The sequence below is a fragment of the Micropterus salmoides genome, unplaced genomic scaffold, assembly GCF_014851395.1.
Source record: "Micropterus salmoides isolate LMB-PRFRI ecotype aquatic unplaced genomic scaffold, ASM1485139v1 Ms_hic_scaffold_11, whole genome shotgun sequence".
Classification (NCBI taxonomy): domain Eukaryota; kingdom Metazoa; phylum Chordata; class Actinopteri; order Centrarchiformes; family Centrarchidae; genus Micropterus; species Micropterus salmoides.
In genome coordinates, this window is record NW_024040152.1 from 4,205,378 (window position 1) to 4,224,482 (window position 19,105).

The 19,105-nt window shown below is 40.7% G+C and overlaps 1 protein-coding gene and 1 pseudogene across 1 annotated transcript; both read right to left on the reverse strand.

Annotated features, from left to right (window-relative positions):
* Nucleotides 1-357: 357 nt before the first annotated feature.
* LOC119898088 lies at nt 358-1,383 on the reverse strand (annotated as a pseudogene).
* Nucleotides 1,165-10,556, reverse strand: LOC119897000 (golgin subfamily A member 6-like protein 6). Its single transcript, XM_038710504.1, has 4 exons — nt 10,274-10,556; nt 9,706-10,137; nt 7,314-7,744; nt 1,165-1,571 (listed from the first exon to the last, which is right to left on the reverse strand). The coding sequence occupies exons 1-4, from the start codon at nt 10,443-10,445 to the stop codon at nt 1,404-1,406; spliced, it is 1,203 nt and encodes a 400-aa protein (XP_038566432.1). The 5' UTR covers nt 10,446-10,556; the 3' UTR covers nt 1,165-1,403.
* Nucleotides 10,557-19,105: the final 8,549 nt, after the last annotated feature.

Sequence of the window (19,105 nt, forward strand, 5' to 3'; positions counted from 1 at the left end):
GGCAGCAGCGTCAGACAGTCAACTGAACAGACAGAGAGGAGACAGAATCTGACCTGTTTTAGAGAGTCACAGGATGTCACCTTCGGTTTGCTGTAGTTCAGCAAATAACCCTTATATGACCTGGGGAAACCTGTTTGATATTAGCCTTACTGAAGGAGAAATTCCTTTACAATAAGTAATACAGTCACATGAAGGGAAACTTTACACTAAGAAACTGATGTCTCATTTTTTGGAAATTATTTTACATTCAGTTGAGAGATGTAGCTATTGCAAAAGTATATTTCATTCACAGGTGAACACGTCTCCACAGGAGTTTCAGCTGGATGCTTTCTCCTCCTGTCTATTGATCCTCGTGTGTTTTTTTTTTTCATGTATGATTTAAGTTACTTGCCTGTATGCGGTGCCATTTCAAATTAGACACAAAAGCTTATCTTTTTACTGCAGATTATGCAAAGCTATGGCTTAACACCAGTGTGGGTTTTTATGTGGACTTTTAAGTGACCACTAGTTCTGAAATCCATTCCACATGTTTCACAGTTAAACGGCTTCTCTCCTGTGTGAATTCTTACGTGTGATGTCAATGCTGAAATGTTATGGAATCTGTTCCCACATGTTTTGCAACAGAATGGCTTCTCACCTGTGTGGGCTCTCATGTGGAGTTTCAAGCCATAGCTAGTTTTAAGATCTTTCCCACATGTTGTACAAGAATACAGTTTCTCCCCTGTGTGGGTTCTCATGTGGACTTTCAAGCAGTAGCTTGTTCGAAAATCTTTCCACATGTTTTGCAAGGATACGGTTTCTCACCTGTGTGGATTCTTATGTGTGCTTTCAATGCTGAAGTGACAACAAATCCTTTCCCGCAGGTCTTGCAAAGGTATGGCTTCTCACCAGTGTGAGCTCTTCTTATGTGAATTTTCAACTTAGTACTCTCTATGAAATTCTTTCCACATGTTTTGCAGGAATAAGGCCTCTCACCTGTGTGGATTCTTATGTGGTCGTTCAAGTGAGCCAACCGTCTGAAAGATTTCCCACATGTTTTACAAGAAAATGGTTTCTCAGCTGTGTGGGTTCTCATGTGGACTTTCAAGTGACTGCTAGTTCTGAAATCTTTCCCACATGTTTTACAAGAAAATGGTTTCTCAGCTGTGCGGGTTCTTATTGAGCATTCAAATCTGATGTGTTACTCAATCTTTTTCCACAGCTGCTGCAAGAATATGGCTTCTCATCTGTGTGAATTCTCATATGTGTCTGCAATATTGACACATAGTTGAAGTCTTTTACACATGTGTCACATTTGAAAGAGTTTTTGTGAGAGAGGAGCTGGTGGTCACTTTTCAGTTCTGCTTCACTGTGGTCTCTTTCCTCATAAGTAGGAGTCAACATAAAGGTATCAGTCTCCTGCTTCAGTACAAGCTGCTCTCCCTCCTGACTGGTACAGAGTTCCTCCTGTTCCTCTTTAATCTGTGGAGGCTCTGGGTCCTCTTGGTCCAGACTGGAGTTCCTCTCCTGAATACAGAGCTGCTGGTCAGCCAGAACCTCCTCCTCCTTCCAGACATGTTGCTGTGGGAGCTCTGGAGGGACAGAGAACAGAAGGAACAGGCTACTACTGGGATGGGAAAGAAAAAAACATGCAGACACGTGAGGAAATGAGTACCAGTATATATTAGAGTGTCCCTTTTTTGGGATCTTTTGGCAATCAAGTGTGCGTTGCTTTGATCTTTCTCGTTAGGTCCCACCTCAGTCATTACCCTCAGCACCATGGCAACAGCCAGAGACAGATCAGCAGTTTGCTTTTCAACAGTGGCACATGGCGCTTCAACAGTGTAAAAAACACCCAAACGCAGTGCTTGAAGTGGCCCGGTACTCAACGGTACATTTTACTCTTTGTGTACAGGGACTTTTTTTCTGCACTTCTCAAAAGCTGCCAGTACTTTTTTCTGCCAGGAGCAGGGAGAAGATTGTGTGTGTTTTTTATTCAAGCATGTGCATAAAGTTTCCCATTAATGGCACTTTTCTTGAACCGACCAATCACAGCCTGGCTGGGGCCTGGTTTGCTACAGCAAACTTTAGAAATGTTGAACTGATTTTATGTGAATGTTTGATTATTGACAAGTTAGCACTCAGCAGCATTAACAAATTAGAGTATAACCACTACATAGAGCATATACTTGCTGTATTTTCATTGAATGAGAACAACATACGATAATGAAACTGCTGTAACTAGAATTAATAATATACTAGTGGTAATCTATATAGGACACTTATCTGAAATTATACTGAAACATCATCCCTAATCAAACCTTAACAATACAGAATAGGGTTTCATTTGTGACTCAGTTGAATCTCAACTAATAAGCTGCTGAAATGTTAGAAATAGGACTACAATGAAGAACCTGTAGGAAGACCGGCAGATAAAGTTTAACCTATTAATATAATAGTATTATAGCAACATTAAACTTTCAGTATTATAATATTGCAGTTATACAGTAATATACGATACTAAAACATTACACACAAATTACCTGAATCTTCTTTAGCTCCAACCTTTCAACCACAGCGGGTGTCGTCTGCCCGCACTGTCCTCTTTTTTGAAAACCAAAATATGGTCACCCTAGTATATAATAAACACTTTGGATTATATATATATATATATATATATATATATATATCCCTTTTTCTGTTACTAAAATAATGAAGCTTTACACACCTGTCCTGTGTAGCTTTATGTCGGGTTTCCAAACGATATCCAGCAGTCTGCGCTGACGATCGATCTCTTCCTCGTACTCGACGATAGTTTTTTTTAAAACTCCGAATATTTCTTCAGCAGCAGCAGTTAGTCGCTCGTTGACAAACTCTCTCAAACTCTCAACTGAAGACATTGCTGCTCAGTTACAAAAGTAATAATTAGCGGAACTACAACTACAATAAAATCTTCCAGCGAATCCAGCACACGCGGCTAACTCTGGCGTTTGTTTACTTCCGCTGGATGTCACACTGTTATGCTCCGACAGTAGCAGTGCAGGAGCTTTTCGTTCCGCTTTTTTCTGATTTTATTCAAAACTTGTGATAATTATCAGTAGTGGTGGACAGTAAGTATAATGTATATTTAGTTCAGTACTGTACGTAAGAAAAAATTATTGGTAATTGTACTTTCCATGTCGATTTTCTTTCCGCTTTCAACTGTTTGAAATGAATGATTTTCTCTTCCGTTTCTTTTCCTAAAACTGTCCAAATATCCTGACAGTAATGCATGAGACAGATAATGTAACAGCTAAGCCTAAACTTAAAGCAGCTGATGGCTACACAGAGGGTTAAGGTAGTTGACGCGCAGCACCTTTGTTCCGTTTAGAAAGAATGCAACAAGAGTTCAACTTCTGCTTTCTTCTCTGTCATGATGAGAGATATGATTTATTGTTGCACATGCGGTCTTCAACATCCATAATGATACAATATTCCTTCTCCATTGACAGTCTCCTAATATACATCAAACAAACAGTCACAGCTGCTGCATCGTTGGCAGTCAAAAACTAGTTGGCTTTTCCCCTCTGGCAACATTGCCCCTGCCCTCCTAAGTAGATGAGCCCCCATTAGCTATGCCAGCACCCTAGTACCACCTAAACCTGGACATAAAACATTGAAATGGCCACAGATAATGTGTGAACCATATGTGTAAATAAAATGAGGTTCCTCTGGCTCATCCTACATCTCCTAACGCCACTTGCAAGAAACCACCAAGCCTGAGTCAGAACAACCAATCAGTTCCAGCAGGATTGTCTAACTCAGCGTCAACCACTGCTCGTGCACACACACTGTAGCCTCTTGCGCATGCTGTCACTCAGTTAAGCTCAATGTCTTCAGTGCGGCTTCAGAACGTTTGCAAACACAATGTCTGATAAACAACCACCACTAATGAAGAACTGTCCTTCCTTTGTGAACAGCAGCATACAGTAAAAAAAAAAACGTATGCGATCATTTCCCCGCTCCACACGTAGCTTTGGGCAAAGAGTCATGATGACAAACAATGGGGAATAACTTTATAAGGGCGACTGTGGTGTACTAGCCTCACATTAACTTGTTAGATGTTGTCACAGCTGCCTCTGCAGCCTGGGCCACGTTGAAGGGGCGTCTTCAAGATGCAAGATGGACCAATGTCTTGGCAAGACCCTCTTCGTGGAGAGCGAGCCCTGCAAGGTTTTGCTGGGTCTTTCTTCTGCTGTACGAACTTGTGGATTTGGTGTGAGGGGCTTAAGGGAGTGATACGAGCAGCAGAGACAGAAGATTTTGCATTATGCTTAGTTGTTAACGACTGCCGCTTTAAAGCTCTATAAATATTGATTGATATTTTGATATTGATAAAGATTGTTTATCTGCTCCCCATTCATAACCAGAAACTGATCTCACAAGATTCACTTTGATTCAACCTGTTTAACATGATTCCTCCATGCACATTTATCATTATGTCAAGCGTCGATATATCCCTATCCTTTATCTTTGTTAAATCAGTATTTGCTCTTAAACTTTTTCCATTGCTTATTTGTTCTAAAATATTGTAAGCCAGGTTCAGGTGTGATGGAGTCGTTTCAGAGACTGGTGAAGACGTATCATTGCGTTGTTGTTTGAGGCCGACCGTGGACATAGTGTCAACATACACCGTACCAACAAAAAATCTGAAGAATACTTCCTGTCTGGGGATATTTATCCTTCCTAGATCTATAGAAATTCACTAAGTGTTCAAATAAGAGATTGAAGTTCACCCATCAATACATGTGTGAAGACTCTATTGGTTACTGGTTCAAATCAAGACACATGAAACACTTTCTATTTACAGCCATTCAGTCTGTCTGTACTGAAACAAAAGATTATCAGGACATTGGGTTACTTAACAAATTTATAACAGTGCATCATTATCAACTCAGTTGTGTCAGTCGACAAGCAGGCAGAGAGGAGAGACAGAGTCCTGCAGTTTGGAGGGACTGTCATCCTTGGTTAAATTCAGCTCTACTATTGACCCTATCATGACCTGCGGAAACCTGTGTCATAGTACCCATTAATTACTTCACATTATGTATTTCATTACTACACTTGCAAATCTCTTAGCCAGTAGGTCGGCTTTCTCCTTATTTCTAATTGCCAGGTATTCTCCATTTATCAGCCCTGGATTTTTAACTGTTTTTCTTTCCCACTCATCTTTGTAATCATTGACATGTCACCTAATTTTCTTTCTTTGCCAATGGAGGAGCAGAATTGCTGATCAACTGATGGCCTTTTATTCTAAAAGTGTTTATTATCAGTAACATAGATGTACATCTACCTCACTTCGTTCCACAAGGAAATTTATTTGGTACTCTTTTCTGAACTGCAGCTTTTAACAAACAGATGTCTTTTTTTGTTTCTTCGCAGATAATTTAACAAAAAAAAAGCAGTGCTGGAAACAGTATTCAGATTGTTTACGTAGAAATTCCATAATGTCATTCACCGTGCATTCAGAATGTTAGTTAGGCAGATGTGCATCTATTCAGATATATTCAAAGTAAGAAACGTTAAATTAATCATTACGCAGAATAGCCTCTGTCTGTGCCACATAATTATATATTACATGTAACATGTGTGCAGTTAGTAAACGTTGAGCTTAGTTTTACATCCTGTTGGATATTGTAACAATTAATAGTTTTTATGAGCCCATTATAAGTATAAAAGTATATTTAAAATCTTAACCTGCAAAGTAACTATTGTAACTACGTAGAAGTCATATATAGTATATCTATGGGGTGGTGACGGTGTCCCTGAGCAAGACACTTAACTCCTAGTTGCCTCAGAGGCGTGCGACCTCTGACATATATAGCAATTGTAACTGGACTTCTTATAATACAGAAAAGTCACGTAAATGTAAAATCTGACTTTAGTTCAGTTTAGTTTATTTGCACAGTAATGAAACTACAAATACATGCAATACAAAAATCAGTTATTACATTGAAGAGAAAATTAGCTGAAAGGCTAATTTAGAGTCTCCTATTTAAAGAAATTTTAAAAAGGACATTATAGTCATTAAAAAACAAACACAACAGAACAATATGTATTTTCACAAAACACACAAACAGGCATATACAGCAATGAAAGAAGAGCACAGAAAAACAAACCTAGAAGAAAGTTAGTTAACCTAAGTTACATCATTCAAAACACTTTCTAAAGACAGCTTTGTCTTTAAAGAAACACCTAGAAAATGGGTCAAAGGGTTCATCCTGATCAAGGCAGCTGTGTCAGACAATATATAAGTTGAGTAAGTGCTGCAAATATGCAGCGCCTCACTTCTGTGAGCTCATGTGTGTTTGGAACACAAACCTCTAAAACTGTATCGTCTCCCACATGTTTAGCAAATACAAGACTACTTGCTTGTATGTGATCTTCTTAGCTGTGTCAAATTAGATGCAAACACCTATCTTTTCCCACAGATCATGCAAAGCTATGGCTTTTTACCAGAGTGGGTTCTCGTGTGGACCGCCAAGCTATTACTGTGTCTAAAAGATTTCCCACATGTTGCGCAAGAATATGGCTTCTCACCCGTGTGGATTCTTACATGTGAGGTCAATGTTGAAGTGTCACAGAATCCTTTTCCGCAGGTCTTGCAAAGGTACGGCTTCTCACCTGTGTGTTTCTCATGTGGACTGTCAAGCCACCACTCTGTCTAAAAGATCTCATGCATATTTTGCAAGAATATGGCTTTTCACCTGTGTGGGTTCTCATGTGACCTGATAAGCCTGAAATCTGAGAGAATCTTTTCCCGCAGGTCTTGCAAATAAATGGCCTCTCACCTGTATGACTTCTCATGTGGAGTTTCAACTGACTACTAATTCTGAAATATTTTCCACATGTTTCACAAAAATACGGCTTCTCACCTGTGTGGGTTCTCATATGACTTGATAAACCTGACATCTGAATGAATCTTTTTCCGCAGGTCTTGCAAAGGTACGGCCTCTCCCCTGTGTGGATTCTCATGTGGACATATAAGGCACTGACGGTTCTTAAATCTTTCCCACATGTTTTGCAAGAATGTGGTTTCTCACCTGTGTGGGTTCTTATGTGGAGTTTCAAGTTACTGTTAGTTCTGAAGTCTTTCCCACATGTTTTGCAAGAAAATGGTTTCTCATCTGTGTGGATTCTCATATGAACGTTCAATTGTGATGTGTTACTAAATCTTTTTCCACAGCTGCTGCAAGAATATGGCTTCTCACCTGTGTGACTTCGCTGGTGAATCTGCAATATAGACTTATAGTTAAAATCTTTTCCACATGTGTCACATTTGAAAGAGTTTTTACCTGTGTGAGGATTATGGTGACCTCTGACATGGTAGAGTTGTTTACATTGTTTCTGTGGCTTCTGCTTTTGTGATCTTGATTCTTTTGTTCTGGCTCTGCGTCTCTAGTTGATCCTGCGTCTTCATGCTCGCCTCCTTTCTGATCTTGGCTCTCAGCTACATGACAGCTGTGAGAGAGGAGCTGGTGGTCACTTTTCAGTTCTGCTTCACTGTGGTCTCTTTCCTCATAAGTAGGAGTCAACATAAAGGTATCAGTCTCCTGCTTCAGTACAAGCTGCTCTCCCTCCTGACTGGTACAGAGTTCCTCCTGTTCCTCTTTAATCTGTGGAGGCTCTGGGTCCTCTTGGTCCAGACTGGAGTTCCTCTCCTGAATACAGAGCTGCTGGTCAGCCAGAACCTCCTCCTCCTTCCAGACATGTTGCTGTGGGAGCTCTGGAGGGACAGAGAACAGAAGGAACAGGTTACTACTGGGATGGGAAAGAACAAGATGCAGTACCAGTATATATTTAAATACTTTGGATAATATATAAATCCCTGTTTTGTGTTACTAAACAATGAAGTTTTACACACCTATCCTGTGTAACTTTATTTCGGGTTTCCAAATTATATCCAGCAGTCTGCGCTGACGATCGATCTCTTCTTCGTACTCGACGATCGTTTTTATATATATATATATATATATATATATATGAGAAATATTGTACTTTTTACTTCACTACAAGTATTTTCAGCTTCAGTAAATAGTTACTTTACAAAGTAAGATTTTTACACTCATATTTATAGTTTTAAAAATCCTGATAATATATGAAATATGATAAATTACTACTGCTAAAAACTACTCAACAGTTTATACAAGTACATCTAGTACATTAGTTGACTGACAGAAATATCTTTTGATAATCGCTTAATACATATTTCATGTAAAACATTTCATGGTTCTGGTTTCACAAATGTGAAGATTTGCTGCTTTTATTTTAGGTGGCTAAAATAGGTTTTGCTACTGACCCTGTCCACTGCAGTATATTATTTTGCTTCAGTGCCGGTACAAATCTCTGTTTCTCCAAACTGGGGATGCGCCCACCGCCATCTACTGCAGGTAATACACTGACTATGCATAAGTTTCTCATACAGCCCCACTTCAAAAAACCCAGACTATCCATTTAATAGGACTCCTTATATGTTAAATAAAAAACAGTAATGTCAGTAAATCTCAAATGTAAAATCTGACTTCGTAGTTCAGTTTGGTTTATTTGTGCAATGCTGAAAATAAAACTACATAAAAAAGAAAAGACAGAAATTAGAGCGCAAGAAAGCAAAGAAGCCTAAAAGGCGCATTCAGAGTCCTGAGTCCTGGTTGCAACCACTACTTCTTGAAGATAAATGTTCTTAAAAATAAAAAAATAAAAAATAAAACAATTTGTCTGTAAAGACAAAAAAGATCTTCTCAACCTTAGGTTACTTAGAATGCATCACAGAGTTTATTTTATCAAGGCAGCAGGATGTTACCTTTGGCTTCCTGTAGCTCAGCATATGACCCCGACATGACCTGGGGAAACCTGTGTGATATTAGCCTTAATGAAGGAGAAATTCCTTCACAATAAGTCACATAGTCACATGAAGGGAAATTGACATCTCATTTTATGGAAAACCTTTTACATTCAGTTGAGAGATGTAGCTATTGCAAAAATGGATTTCAATCACAGGTGAACACGTCTCCACAGGAGTTTCAGCTGGACGGTCTCTCCTCCTAACGATCCTCAGGTGTTTTTTTGCCTGTGATCTTCTGTGCTGTGCCACATTATACGTAAAAGCATATCTTCTCCATCAGATTGTGCAAAGCTACTGCTTCTTACCAGTGCGGGTTCTCATGTGGACTTTCAAGGCACTGCTAGTTCTAAAATCTTTCCCACATGTTTTGCAAGAATATGGTTTCTCACCTGTGTGGATTCTCATGTGTGTTGTCAATGCTGAACGGTCGCTGAATATTTTCCCGCAGGTGTCGCAAAAGTATGGCTTCTCACCTGTGTGGGTTCTTCTGTGGAGTGTCAACTAGCTGCTAAATTTAAAATCTTTCCCACATATTTTGCAAGAATATGGTTTTTCACCTGTGTGGGTTCTTCTTGTATGAACACTCAATTGTGATGCAGATATTAATCTTTTCCCACAGGTCTTGCAAAGATTTTCAAGTGACTGCTTTGACTCAAGTCTTTCCCACATATTTTACAAGACATGGATTCTTATATGAGCTTTCAAATCCGATGTGTAACTGAATCTTTTCCCACAGCTGCCACAATTCTATGGCTTCTCATATGTGTGAATTCTAAGGTGTGTTTGCAGTAGTGACTTAAACTTAAAGTATTTTCCACAAGTGTCACATTTGAAGGAGTTTTTACCTGTGTGAGGATTATGGTGAACCTCTGACATGGTAGACTTGTTTACATTGTTTCTGTGGCTTCTGCTTTTGTGATCTTGATTCTTTTGTTCTGGCTCTGCATCTCTAGTTGATCCTGAGTCTTCATGCTCGCCTCCTTTCTGATCTTGGCTCTCAGCTACATGACAGCTGTGAGAGAGGAGCTGGTGGTCACTTTTCAGTTCTGCTTCACTGTGGTCTCTTTCCTCATAAGTAGGAGTCAACATAAAGGTATCAGTCTCCTGCTTCAGTACAAGCTGCTCTCCCTCCTGACTGGTACAGAGTTCCTCCTGTTCCTCTTTAATCTGTGGAGGCTCTGGGTCCTCTTGGTCCAGACTGGAGTTCCTCTCCTGAATACAGAGCTGCTGGTCAGCCAGAACCTCCTCCTCCTTCCAGACATGTTGCTGTGGGAGCTCTGGAGGGACAGAGAACAGAAGGAACAGGCTACTACTGGGATGGGAAAGAGTAACGTTGCCTGTATATAATTAAACAATTTGGATAATATATAATCTTTTTCTGTTGTGTCATTAAAATAATGAAATTTTACACACCTATCCTGTGTAACTTTATTTCGGGTTTCCAAACGATATCCAGCAGTCTGCGCTGACGATCGATCTCTTCTTCGTACTCGACGATAGTTTTTATAAAAACTCCGAATATTTCTTCAGCAGCAGCAGTTAGTCGCTCGTTGACAAACTCTCTCAAACACTCAACTGAAGACATTGTTGCTTAATTACAAATTAAATAATTAGCGGTACTACGATTACAATAAAGACTTCTAGTGAATTTAATACATGCAGCTAACGCTGGCGTTTGTATTGTTTACTTCCGCTGGGTGTCACACTGTTAAGTTCCGACAGTGGACGTTCGGGAGCTTTTCTTTCTGCTTCTTCTTCTTCTTTATTGTTTAACGGCGGCTGGCATCCAACATTATTGGTGCATTACCGCCACATACTGTACTGGAGTGTAGGCCGGAGATAAATAAATAAACCATCAAAACAAAACTGAAACAAACTATATATATATACTTTCTGCCAGTCTTGTTTCCTTTAAGAATCGAAATAACAGTGTACTCATATCATTTAATGACTTCCCCAGCAATTCCCCAAGTGAATTCCCTTATGCCATCTCTCATCTTTGCCCTTTCCCTCTCATATTCTTGACACTCAAAAATCGCATGTTCCACAGATTCAATATTATCACAAAATTCACACCTAACTGATAAGTGTTTACCCATAATATGTAACCCACAGTGTCTTATTCTTAACCTAGTGAAGATAATTTCTTCCTTCCAGTGACCCTCTCTGTTCCAGCCTTTCGTTGAATGTTATATAATTGTCACCCTTTCTCCTCTGCATCCCAGTGTACCTGCCACTTTTTATTAATTTTTGACCAGATTTGTGCGTTGGCTTCTGCTTTACTTATGAAATCGCTATTTCAACAACTTCCCGTTTACTGTTTTATTTTGCCAATGTATCTACAGTTTCATATACCCTTCACCCCCACATGTGCTGGAACCCATGTAAACTTTACCCTTACCCCCATCTGACAAATCCGTGAGTGTAGTTCTAGTACCTCATATACTATGACCTGTCTTGCTTTTGACTTAAATGATTGCAAACTCTTCAGAACTGCACTAGAGTCTGAGCATATGACAACTTTTGCTCTACCCACTGCAATGCCAATCAAACAGCCACCAACTCCACGGTGAATACTAATAAATTATCAGAGAGTCTCTTCTGCATCATTAACCCTATCTTTGGTACACTGAAAGCAGATCCAGTTTCTTTAGACCCATCAGTGAATATGACCAAATAGTCACTATACTTGTCATTCACCCGATCACAAAATACCTGACATACATCCACCCCGCTCTACTCCTTGATTGGCTATATAAAGGTCCACACATAGGTCCATACTAGTCTGCAAAAGAAGCCAAGGTGGTCTGACTGGCAGCAGAACTGTAGAGCTGAATTCCTTTCCCTCTAGTCCCATCTCTTTTCCAATAGCATCACCCACCCAGCCAAAATTCTGACTTTTAACCCTTTCATGCCCCCATCTGTTACCTATTTAATCAGTGCATCATATATCCCCTTCAGTGTAACTATAACTTTCTCAATGTGGCTGGCCTATGTCAACCTAGCATCAAAAACCATTCCCAAAAACCTAAAGGACTCAACCTTCTCCAGTACATGTCAATATAGTTTAAGATTGATCTCTTCCCCCAACTTTTTCCTTGTAAAGAAAACCACCTGTGTTTTTTCCCTTAAAAATCTAAAACCCCATCTCAGTGACCACCGCCCTACTAGATCTATTGCTTCCTGGACTTTTCTAACTGTATAATTTATGTTCCTTCCCCTTTTCCACATGGCCCCATCATCAGCAAACAAAGATCTTCCAATCCCAAGCCCTACATCCCTACATCATTTATGATGATGGAGAAGAGCAAAGGACTAATCACACTTCCCTGGGGGTCCCATTTTCTATGAGGTACCTGCCCGATTTTTCTTCCCAACTCTCACTCGTATAGATCGTCCATACAGGAAATCCTTCACTCAGTTAAAAGCCCTACCTCCTATGCCCAATTTATCCAGTTTTATCATCAGTCCCTCTTTCCACATCATGTCATACGCTTTCTCAACATCAAAGAAGACTGCTAGCACTGTTTCCTTATTGACCTGGGCTTTCCTTATTTTGTCTTCCAGGCATAACACTGGATCCATTGTTCCCCTCCCCTTCCTGAATCCACTTTGACACGATGCAATAAATTCCCTCTTCTCCAAAAAATAAAACAGTCTGTCCGTTATCATTCATTACATAACTTTACACACACGAGATGTTAAAGCAATTGGCCTATAGCTAGAAGGTTTTGTCGGATGCTTCCCTGGTTTCCTAATTGGGACTACAACTGCTTCCTTCCAACTCTTTGGAAGCTGCCCTTCTTCCGACACTCTGTTGTATAGCTTAAGTAGTCTTCTTAATGCTACCTCACCCATACACGAAAACATAATATAACACATTTCATCTTCTCCTGGCGATGTCAAACCTGCTCTTGCAATTGCTCTCTCCATTTCTGCCTTAGAAAATGGAGCACTCAGTGCATCACCCACTTCCTCCCTTTTTCCAGGATACGCCTTCAATGTCATTTCCCTTCCTTTCCTCCACACACCCTCCAGGTTGTCAGAGCTATGTATTGCCACAAAAGCTTTAGCCATCATCTCTGCCTTCTCTTTGTCAGTGACTGCCTTCTACCCCCCTCTGACCAGTACAGGGTAGTCCCACTCCCTCTTTATTCCGCTCATCTTTTTAATCATCCCCCAAACTTCTCCCACAGATGTCGTTCTTCCTATTGAACTGCAGAACCCGCGCCATTATTTCCTCTTAGCATGGTGTACAGTCTTTCTTACAACTGCTTGAGCCCTTTTGTATTGGAGTAAATGCTCAAAATTATGAGTACGTCTCAATAACCTGAAAGCCCTGTTTCTACCTCTTATTACTGGCGTGCATTCCTGTGTCCACCATGGAACCGCTTTCCTTCTCCTTATCCCAGAACTCTTAGGAATAGTTTCGTCCGCCACTTCTTTAATAATATTTTGGAAAGCACTATACTCTCTGTCACTCTCCATATCTCTAACCTCCCCAGCTAACCTTTCCTTGCATAACTCCTTGAATATGCTCCAATTAGCCTTACTTAAGACCCATTTCCCTCTTCCCTCTCCAGACTGTTTTTCCACCCTCATTCTAATTGTGCATAATATAGGAAAATGATCACTCCCTACTGTCAATTCCTCCCATACCTCCCATTCACAAAGCCTTGCTAGATCATTAGATGTGATGGTAAGGTCTAGTGCTGACTCATTTCCTGACCCCATTTTGATTTTTTTGACATTTCTCCCTCTACCATCATTAATACACACCTACCCTTTTAAATCCAACAACTCCTCCATCACCCTCCCATTTTCATCAATTGTCTTTCCCCCCCAAAGTGGATTGTGAGCATTAAAATCTACACACCACACTACCTTTGTTTCTCCCTGTCCCTCCACCTCTTCCATTAAATCGAATTCCAATCTTTTACATGGATCGTAGAAGTTGATTATTACTACGTTCTCCGTTCCTACCCACACCTCCACATACTCCAGCTCCTTCCCTAATCCCAGAATCCTATATGGCATCCCCTGTTTAATAACTGTAGCACACCCTCTCCCACCTCCCGTGCTTCTATCTCGACGGACACCCACATACCCCTGTATCACAAAATCCAGATTTGGCCTAAGCCAGGTCTCTAGAATACAAATAACATCTGGCTTCTGCACCATTTCATCAATAACTCGTTTAAACTCTTATCCATACCTTACCAGGCTTCGGGCATTCCAATGTATTAATAACACCATGAACCAGCCCATGATTCCTGACTAGACTCATGTTTGAGATCATCTCTCACTGTTTCCCATGTCAGCACTGTTACATCCAAATGCCGTACTGCTGCCATCACTGTCAGCTATATTCTTTTGTTTATATATTCTCTGTCTTTGACTTTACATCTGCAGTACCATTAATCACACCAGCAATAAATGTCACTAACTTTCTAACATCCACTTGTATCATATTTCTCTCATTCTGCTTCACTTGTCTTGCTTCATGTCTCACATTATCCTCACTGCTACCCCCTGCTGTCTGGTTCTGAACCTTTTTAACTGCTTCTGCGTATGACACTTTCTGTCCCACTCTCACTTGCTGCACTTGCACTGCTTCCTTCATCATTGCACACCCTCCATAAGCCACACTATTTGCACCCCCACAATTGCAACATTTAGGTGGGACACTTTCCCCAAACAGACTGTAACTATGATTTCCTCCACATCTGGCACACCTTCTTATCTCTTTACACATTACTGCTACATGTCCAAACCGCTGGCAGTTATAACATCTACGTGGTTTAGGCACGTACGGTCTCACAAAGTAGCTCATATTTCCAATTGTTACTTTCCCTGGAAGGACCCCTCCCTGGCTAAAGGATTTTTTTACTCAAACATAACAGGTAAAAATAGGTATATAAGGTACAAATATATATATTTTAATATATATAAATATTTTATTAAGAAAAAGACCTGAAAAAATTATTGCTAAAATATTATAAATACAAAACAGTTTAAATGAAAATACACTTTTAACAACATGCGGTAATAAAAACATAAAAAATGACAAAATAAATGGGTTGGTTACATCCAAATCTAGATCTTCATCTAAGCTGCTACTTGATGCAGGAAGAGCAACAGATGGGTCTCTCGGTTGGCGCCAGTCTCTCGGGTAAATGGGATCCATAACTGTTGAATATGTAAGAACATGAATATAAGTAAATATTATAAGTGACTACATTCACTGTTTTGTTAAGACATGACTACCATCAACAAATGATTTTAAAATGTAAACATAAAGAATATTTCTAATTATCATACTAATGAAGGTAAAAAAAAAAAAAACAATCTTTTCATTTATAACGTTTTTTTCTTTTTAATTTAAAGCCCTTATTTATTACTGAGCCATTCATCTCCATGGAAAATATAAAGATAACTTATTTGTGACATCCCTGTACCTTGTCTGGAAATGATTCTTGAGTCTGGAGCAGCCAATAATAAGTCATCTACATACTGTATCAAAACTAGATCTGCTAGCTGCTGTTTCAAAATCTGGTTAAATAGACTAGGAAAAAGTATGAAACCCTGTGGCACTCGAGTGTAACGAAACTGAGTACCATGGAAGGTAAAAGAGAAAATGTCTCTAAGATGGTCAGCCAGTGGCAGACAGAACAATGCATTGGCCAAGTCCATAAACCACTGGTGTTGTGGTGACAGAACAGACATCGCAGCATATGGATTAGGCACAAGTACTGTTGGAGTGGAAACAATCGCATTAATCCTACGTAAATCATGAGCCATGTGATATTTGCCAGTGTTCTGCTTCTCTACTGGCAAGATAGGTGTGTTCCACTTTGACTGAGATTCCTCCAACACCCCTGCTGCTAACAGTCCCTCAATAGTGTCTGTTATTCCCTCCTCAGCTTGTTGCTTATATGGATACTGCCATACCCTAGGTCTGTAGGACCTGCTGACCATAATGCAGATGGGAGCGAATTTAACATCGCCTCTGCGTCTTGATGGTCTGTTCTTTCCTACCATCTCGGGCCTCTTCAGGGCACTTGAGGTTACTGGCCCTGGGAGCTGCTGCTGCATATGGCGCCTGATGCTGAGGTGGTTGAGGTGGTGGACCTTGAAAACGTGGCCCATATCCATATCCTCTAGGGGGAGCAATCTGACCACTTTGTCCTGGCATTGCCCCATATGGACATGTGTTCTTCCAGTGATTTAGATCACCACAATTAAGTGGTCCACATTGTTAGCCTCCATATTGCCCCCCAGGTCCCCCATGATAAGGAGGGTGAGTCGGGACCCGCGGTGGTGTGGTATATAGGTCAGGAGTGGGTGCACCACTGACGGGTGGCTGCAGCTGTTGAACCATCTGAAACCACCTTCTTTCTTTGCCTCATTTGCCTTTTTTCTAGCTTCCTCCGGTTGTAATTTTAACAGCTGTACCTGAGCAGAATCTAAGTCACCTTTTTGTTGAGCTTGCTTATCTTTGTACCTTTTCAAGTGATGTGTCAGGTGTTTTTCCCTCTGTTCGGTAGAACACCCAGGAATATCTGGATTTCCTTCCATGGCTTCATTTACCTGCTGTGGGATTCCTGTCATTACTGCTTTTCTAAAGAGCATAGTCTGCAATTCACTAGAGCCTGGATGTGCTCCTTCAGTATCTGTCCACTCTTCCTTACATCTGCTCAGAAAGGTTGACACCGGTTCTTCTGGTTTTATGGAAAGCGTTAGAGTATACATTGCTCCCACTGGAGCAGGAAATGTCTCTCGCATAGCTCGGCCTATGTCAGTGGCACAACGGCCAAACGATTCAGAGTCTGGTAACCGGCCTGTACCTGCGACATTCTCAATTTGATCCACTTCCCACATCGTCGCCTGTCTCCCCATTAAGGCTCTCCAGTCTCCCAAACCCAGTTTGTGACCCAATGTGAATTTACAAAATGTATTCATCCACTGAGCTCCTCCTTCAATTGGAGGCGGCATCTTTTATAAAATGCAATTCATGTCAGTGAAAGAGAATGGTGTGTACACCTCTCCGGTACCTGGTCCTTTATAAATTAGTGGCATTTGTTTACTATATTTGGATGTGGTCTGAGGAAAATGTGTTCCTCCTCACCGGTGTGTACTCCTGTTCTGCTAGTAAGTTCCTCATTATGGCCTCGTCCTTGTCTGCCTGCTCTTCCAGTTTCTTCCTACTACGCAGATTATATGCTGCCTTACTCAATCTATCCCCACCTGTATTCTTCCTCCTCCTTTGTAACTTTTATTTGAACTTCCTCTTCTACTATGTCTGATCCTTCATCTAGGTCATGTATAGTTCATCATCTGCTTCTAACTCTTCCTCATCCTCGATCTCACTCTCTGTCTCTGGAGGTGCCTTTCTCACCCTTCTAAGGGTCTCGTGCTCCTCTCTTTGTCTTCTCCGTTGGAACCCCGTACCATCCCCCGGCAGGCCTCTAAGGAATAATAATACTAACTAATAACTAATACTCTACATCTGCGCCTGCTTTTCCCTGAGGAGTGGAATGTGATTGTGGTGATACTGGTATCTGAGCTTCCTGTTCTACAATTCCCTGTCCTCCTATCTAATCTCCTAATAACCACACTGGCTTCCCACGGCTCCTGTAATAAGACCCCTAGCTTCCTCTATTTGTTCCTCAATTCCTCTCAATCCATCCTTCACTTCCTGTTTCAGCTGTGCCCTCAACTGTGCATATTCTCTCTTTTCAAGATCCTCTACCTTCAAGAGTCCATCTTGTACCCTTAGCATTGGCATTTGATTAGATAGATCTGGTGGTGGTGACACTGCAGCTTGTGTTAAATCAGGATAAAGAGGTGAGGTGGAGTTATGGGGGTACATGTGTGTGGGCCTGACTGTCTCCCCTCTGCCTTCTTCTCTATTGCCTGCCTGCCTTTGTTCACTTCCCCTTCCAATGCAGCTATAGTCATGTTATGTAAATCTCCTCCTGTGATTTTCTTTGATCTCCCCCTGGCAACTCCCCTGCCTTTTGTAGATCTTTCCATAATTTGTCAGACTTCTCCATTACCTTATCTGTCTCATCCTTCCTCACTCCTGATGCCAATTGACTACGTGCCTGTTCCCACTGTTGCTGTATCGTCTGCCTCAGCGGGCCACAACCTCCTATTTTTTCACATTCTCTATCAAATTCACCCTCCATGTTCACTACGTCTGTCTCTCCGCCGCTGACTACCCTAACTTATCGCACCGACACTGCTCTCAATATCTCTAAAAATCCACGAAACTCCTATTACTCCTTTATACACAATGTACATTTACTCTGACACTGACAAATATTTAAACCACACTACACATTAAACATTCAACAATCATACACAGCAATATCATAAACACAAGGTCACCAAATTGTTGGACCGTGACTTTAAATCACACTATGTGTAGTCCTTGGTCCTGCGTGTTCTTTAATGAAGCAATAGGAGAAGGCGTTTTTGGTCAAAGTTAATCAGTTTTATTACAAGTAAATAAATAAAGCTTCCAGAGCTCTGGGTTTTTAGTCTTCCTTTCCCTGACCACCAACAAGCTGGGTCAGTTCGCTATCTCTCCCTGACCCAGTATACATCTTCAAGTCATAAAACAAAAGTGTAGGTCAGTGCATGATTGGCCCACGTCCTCTGACCCCAATGTTTCATCCTTCGACTCCACAAATCACCATGCTGTTGCTGGACAGATTACGAGAGTAGTCCCTGAAACGAGCTATCTTGGAGAACAGATCTTTTGTGTCACGTTCCAAACCACCCCTCCCCCATCTGCCTGTTTTCCTGTTCCAGTCTCCTTATCTGATCATGCAGAGACCCCCTGTAACTGCCTTTCTCCAAAAACACACACATCCGGTCTAGTTTAATAAATGATAGACCAACATATAAACTTCTACCTATAAAATAAATCAGAGATTGTGGATATACAACACAACCCTACAGTGATATTGCAGGATATGATTCTCTTATATGCTTACTTAGTACTTATGATTGCTCATATGATACTCAATATTGTGTGACATGCTTATCTTTGGTAATTCAGCAGTTAAGACAGTTAGAAGCTTGTGCTGAATGACAGGAAACCGGGCCCTGACAACAATACACTCTGACACACTTCACACTTTTCTGAATACAGTCACACACACACACTTTCACAGCCCTTAAGGCGCACTAGAACATGCTACATAAACTGACTTCACCATATATAGTAAACAAGGA

Excerpts from the sequence above, each read along its gene's own strand:
- LOC119897000 (XM_038710504.1), bottom strand. The coding sequence starts at position 10,445 with ATGTCTTCAGTTGAGTGTTTGAGAGAGTTTGTCAACGAGCGACTAACT. Across the intron at positions 7,745-9,705 it reads TCACCATAATCCTCACACAG|AGCTCCCACAGCAACATGTC; the intron begins GTAAAAACTCCT and ends CTGTCCCTCCAG. Across the intron at positions 1,572-7,313 it reads TCACCATAATCCTCACACAG|AGCTCCCACAGCAACATGTC; the intron begins GTAAAAACTCTT and ends CTGTCCCTCCAG.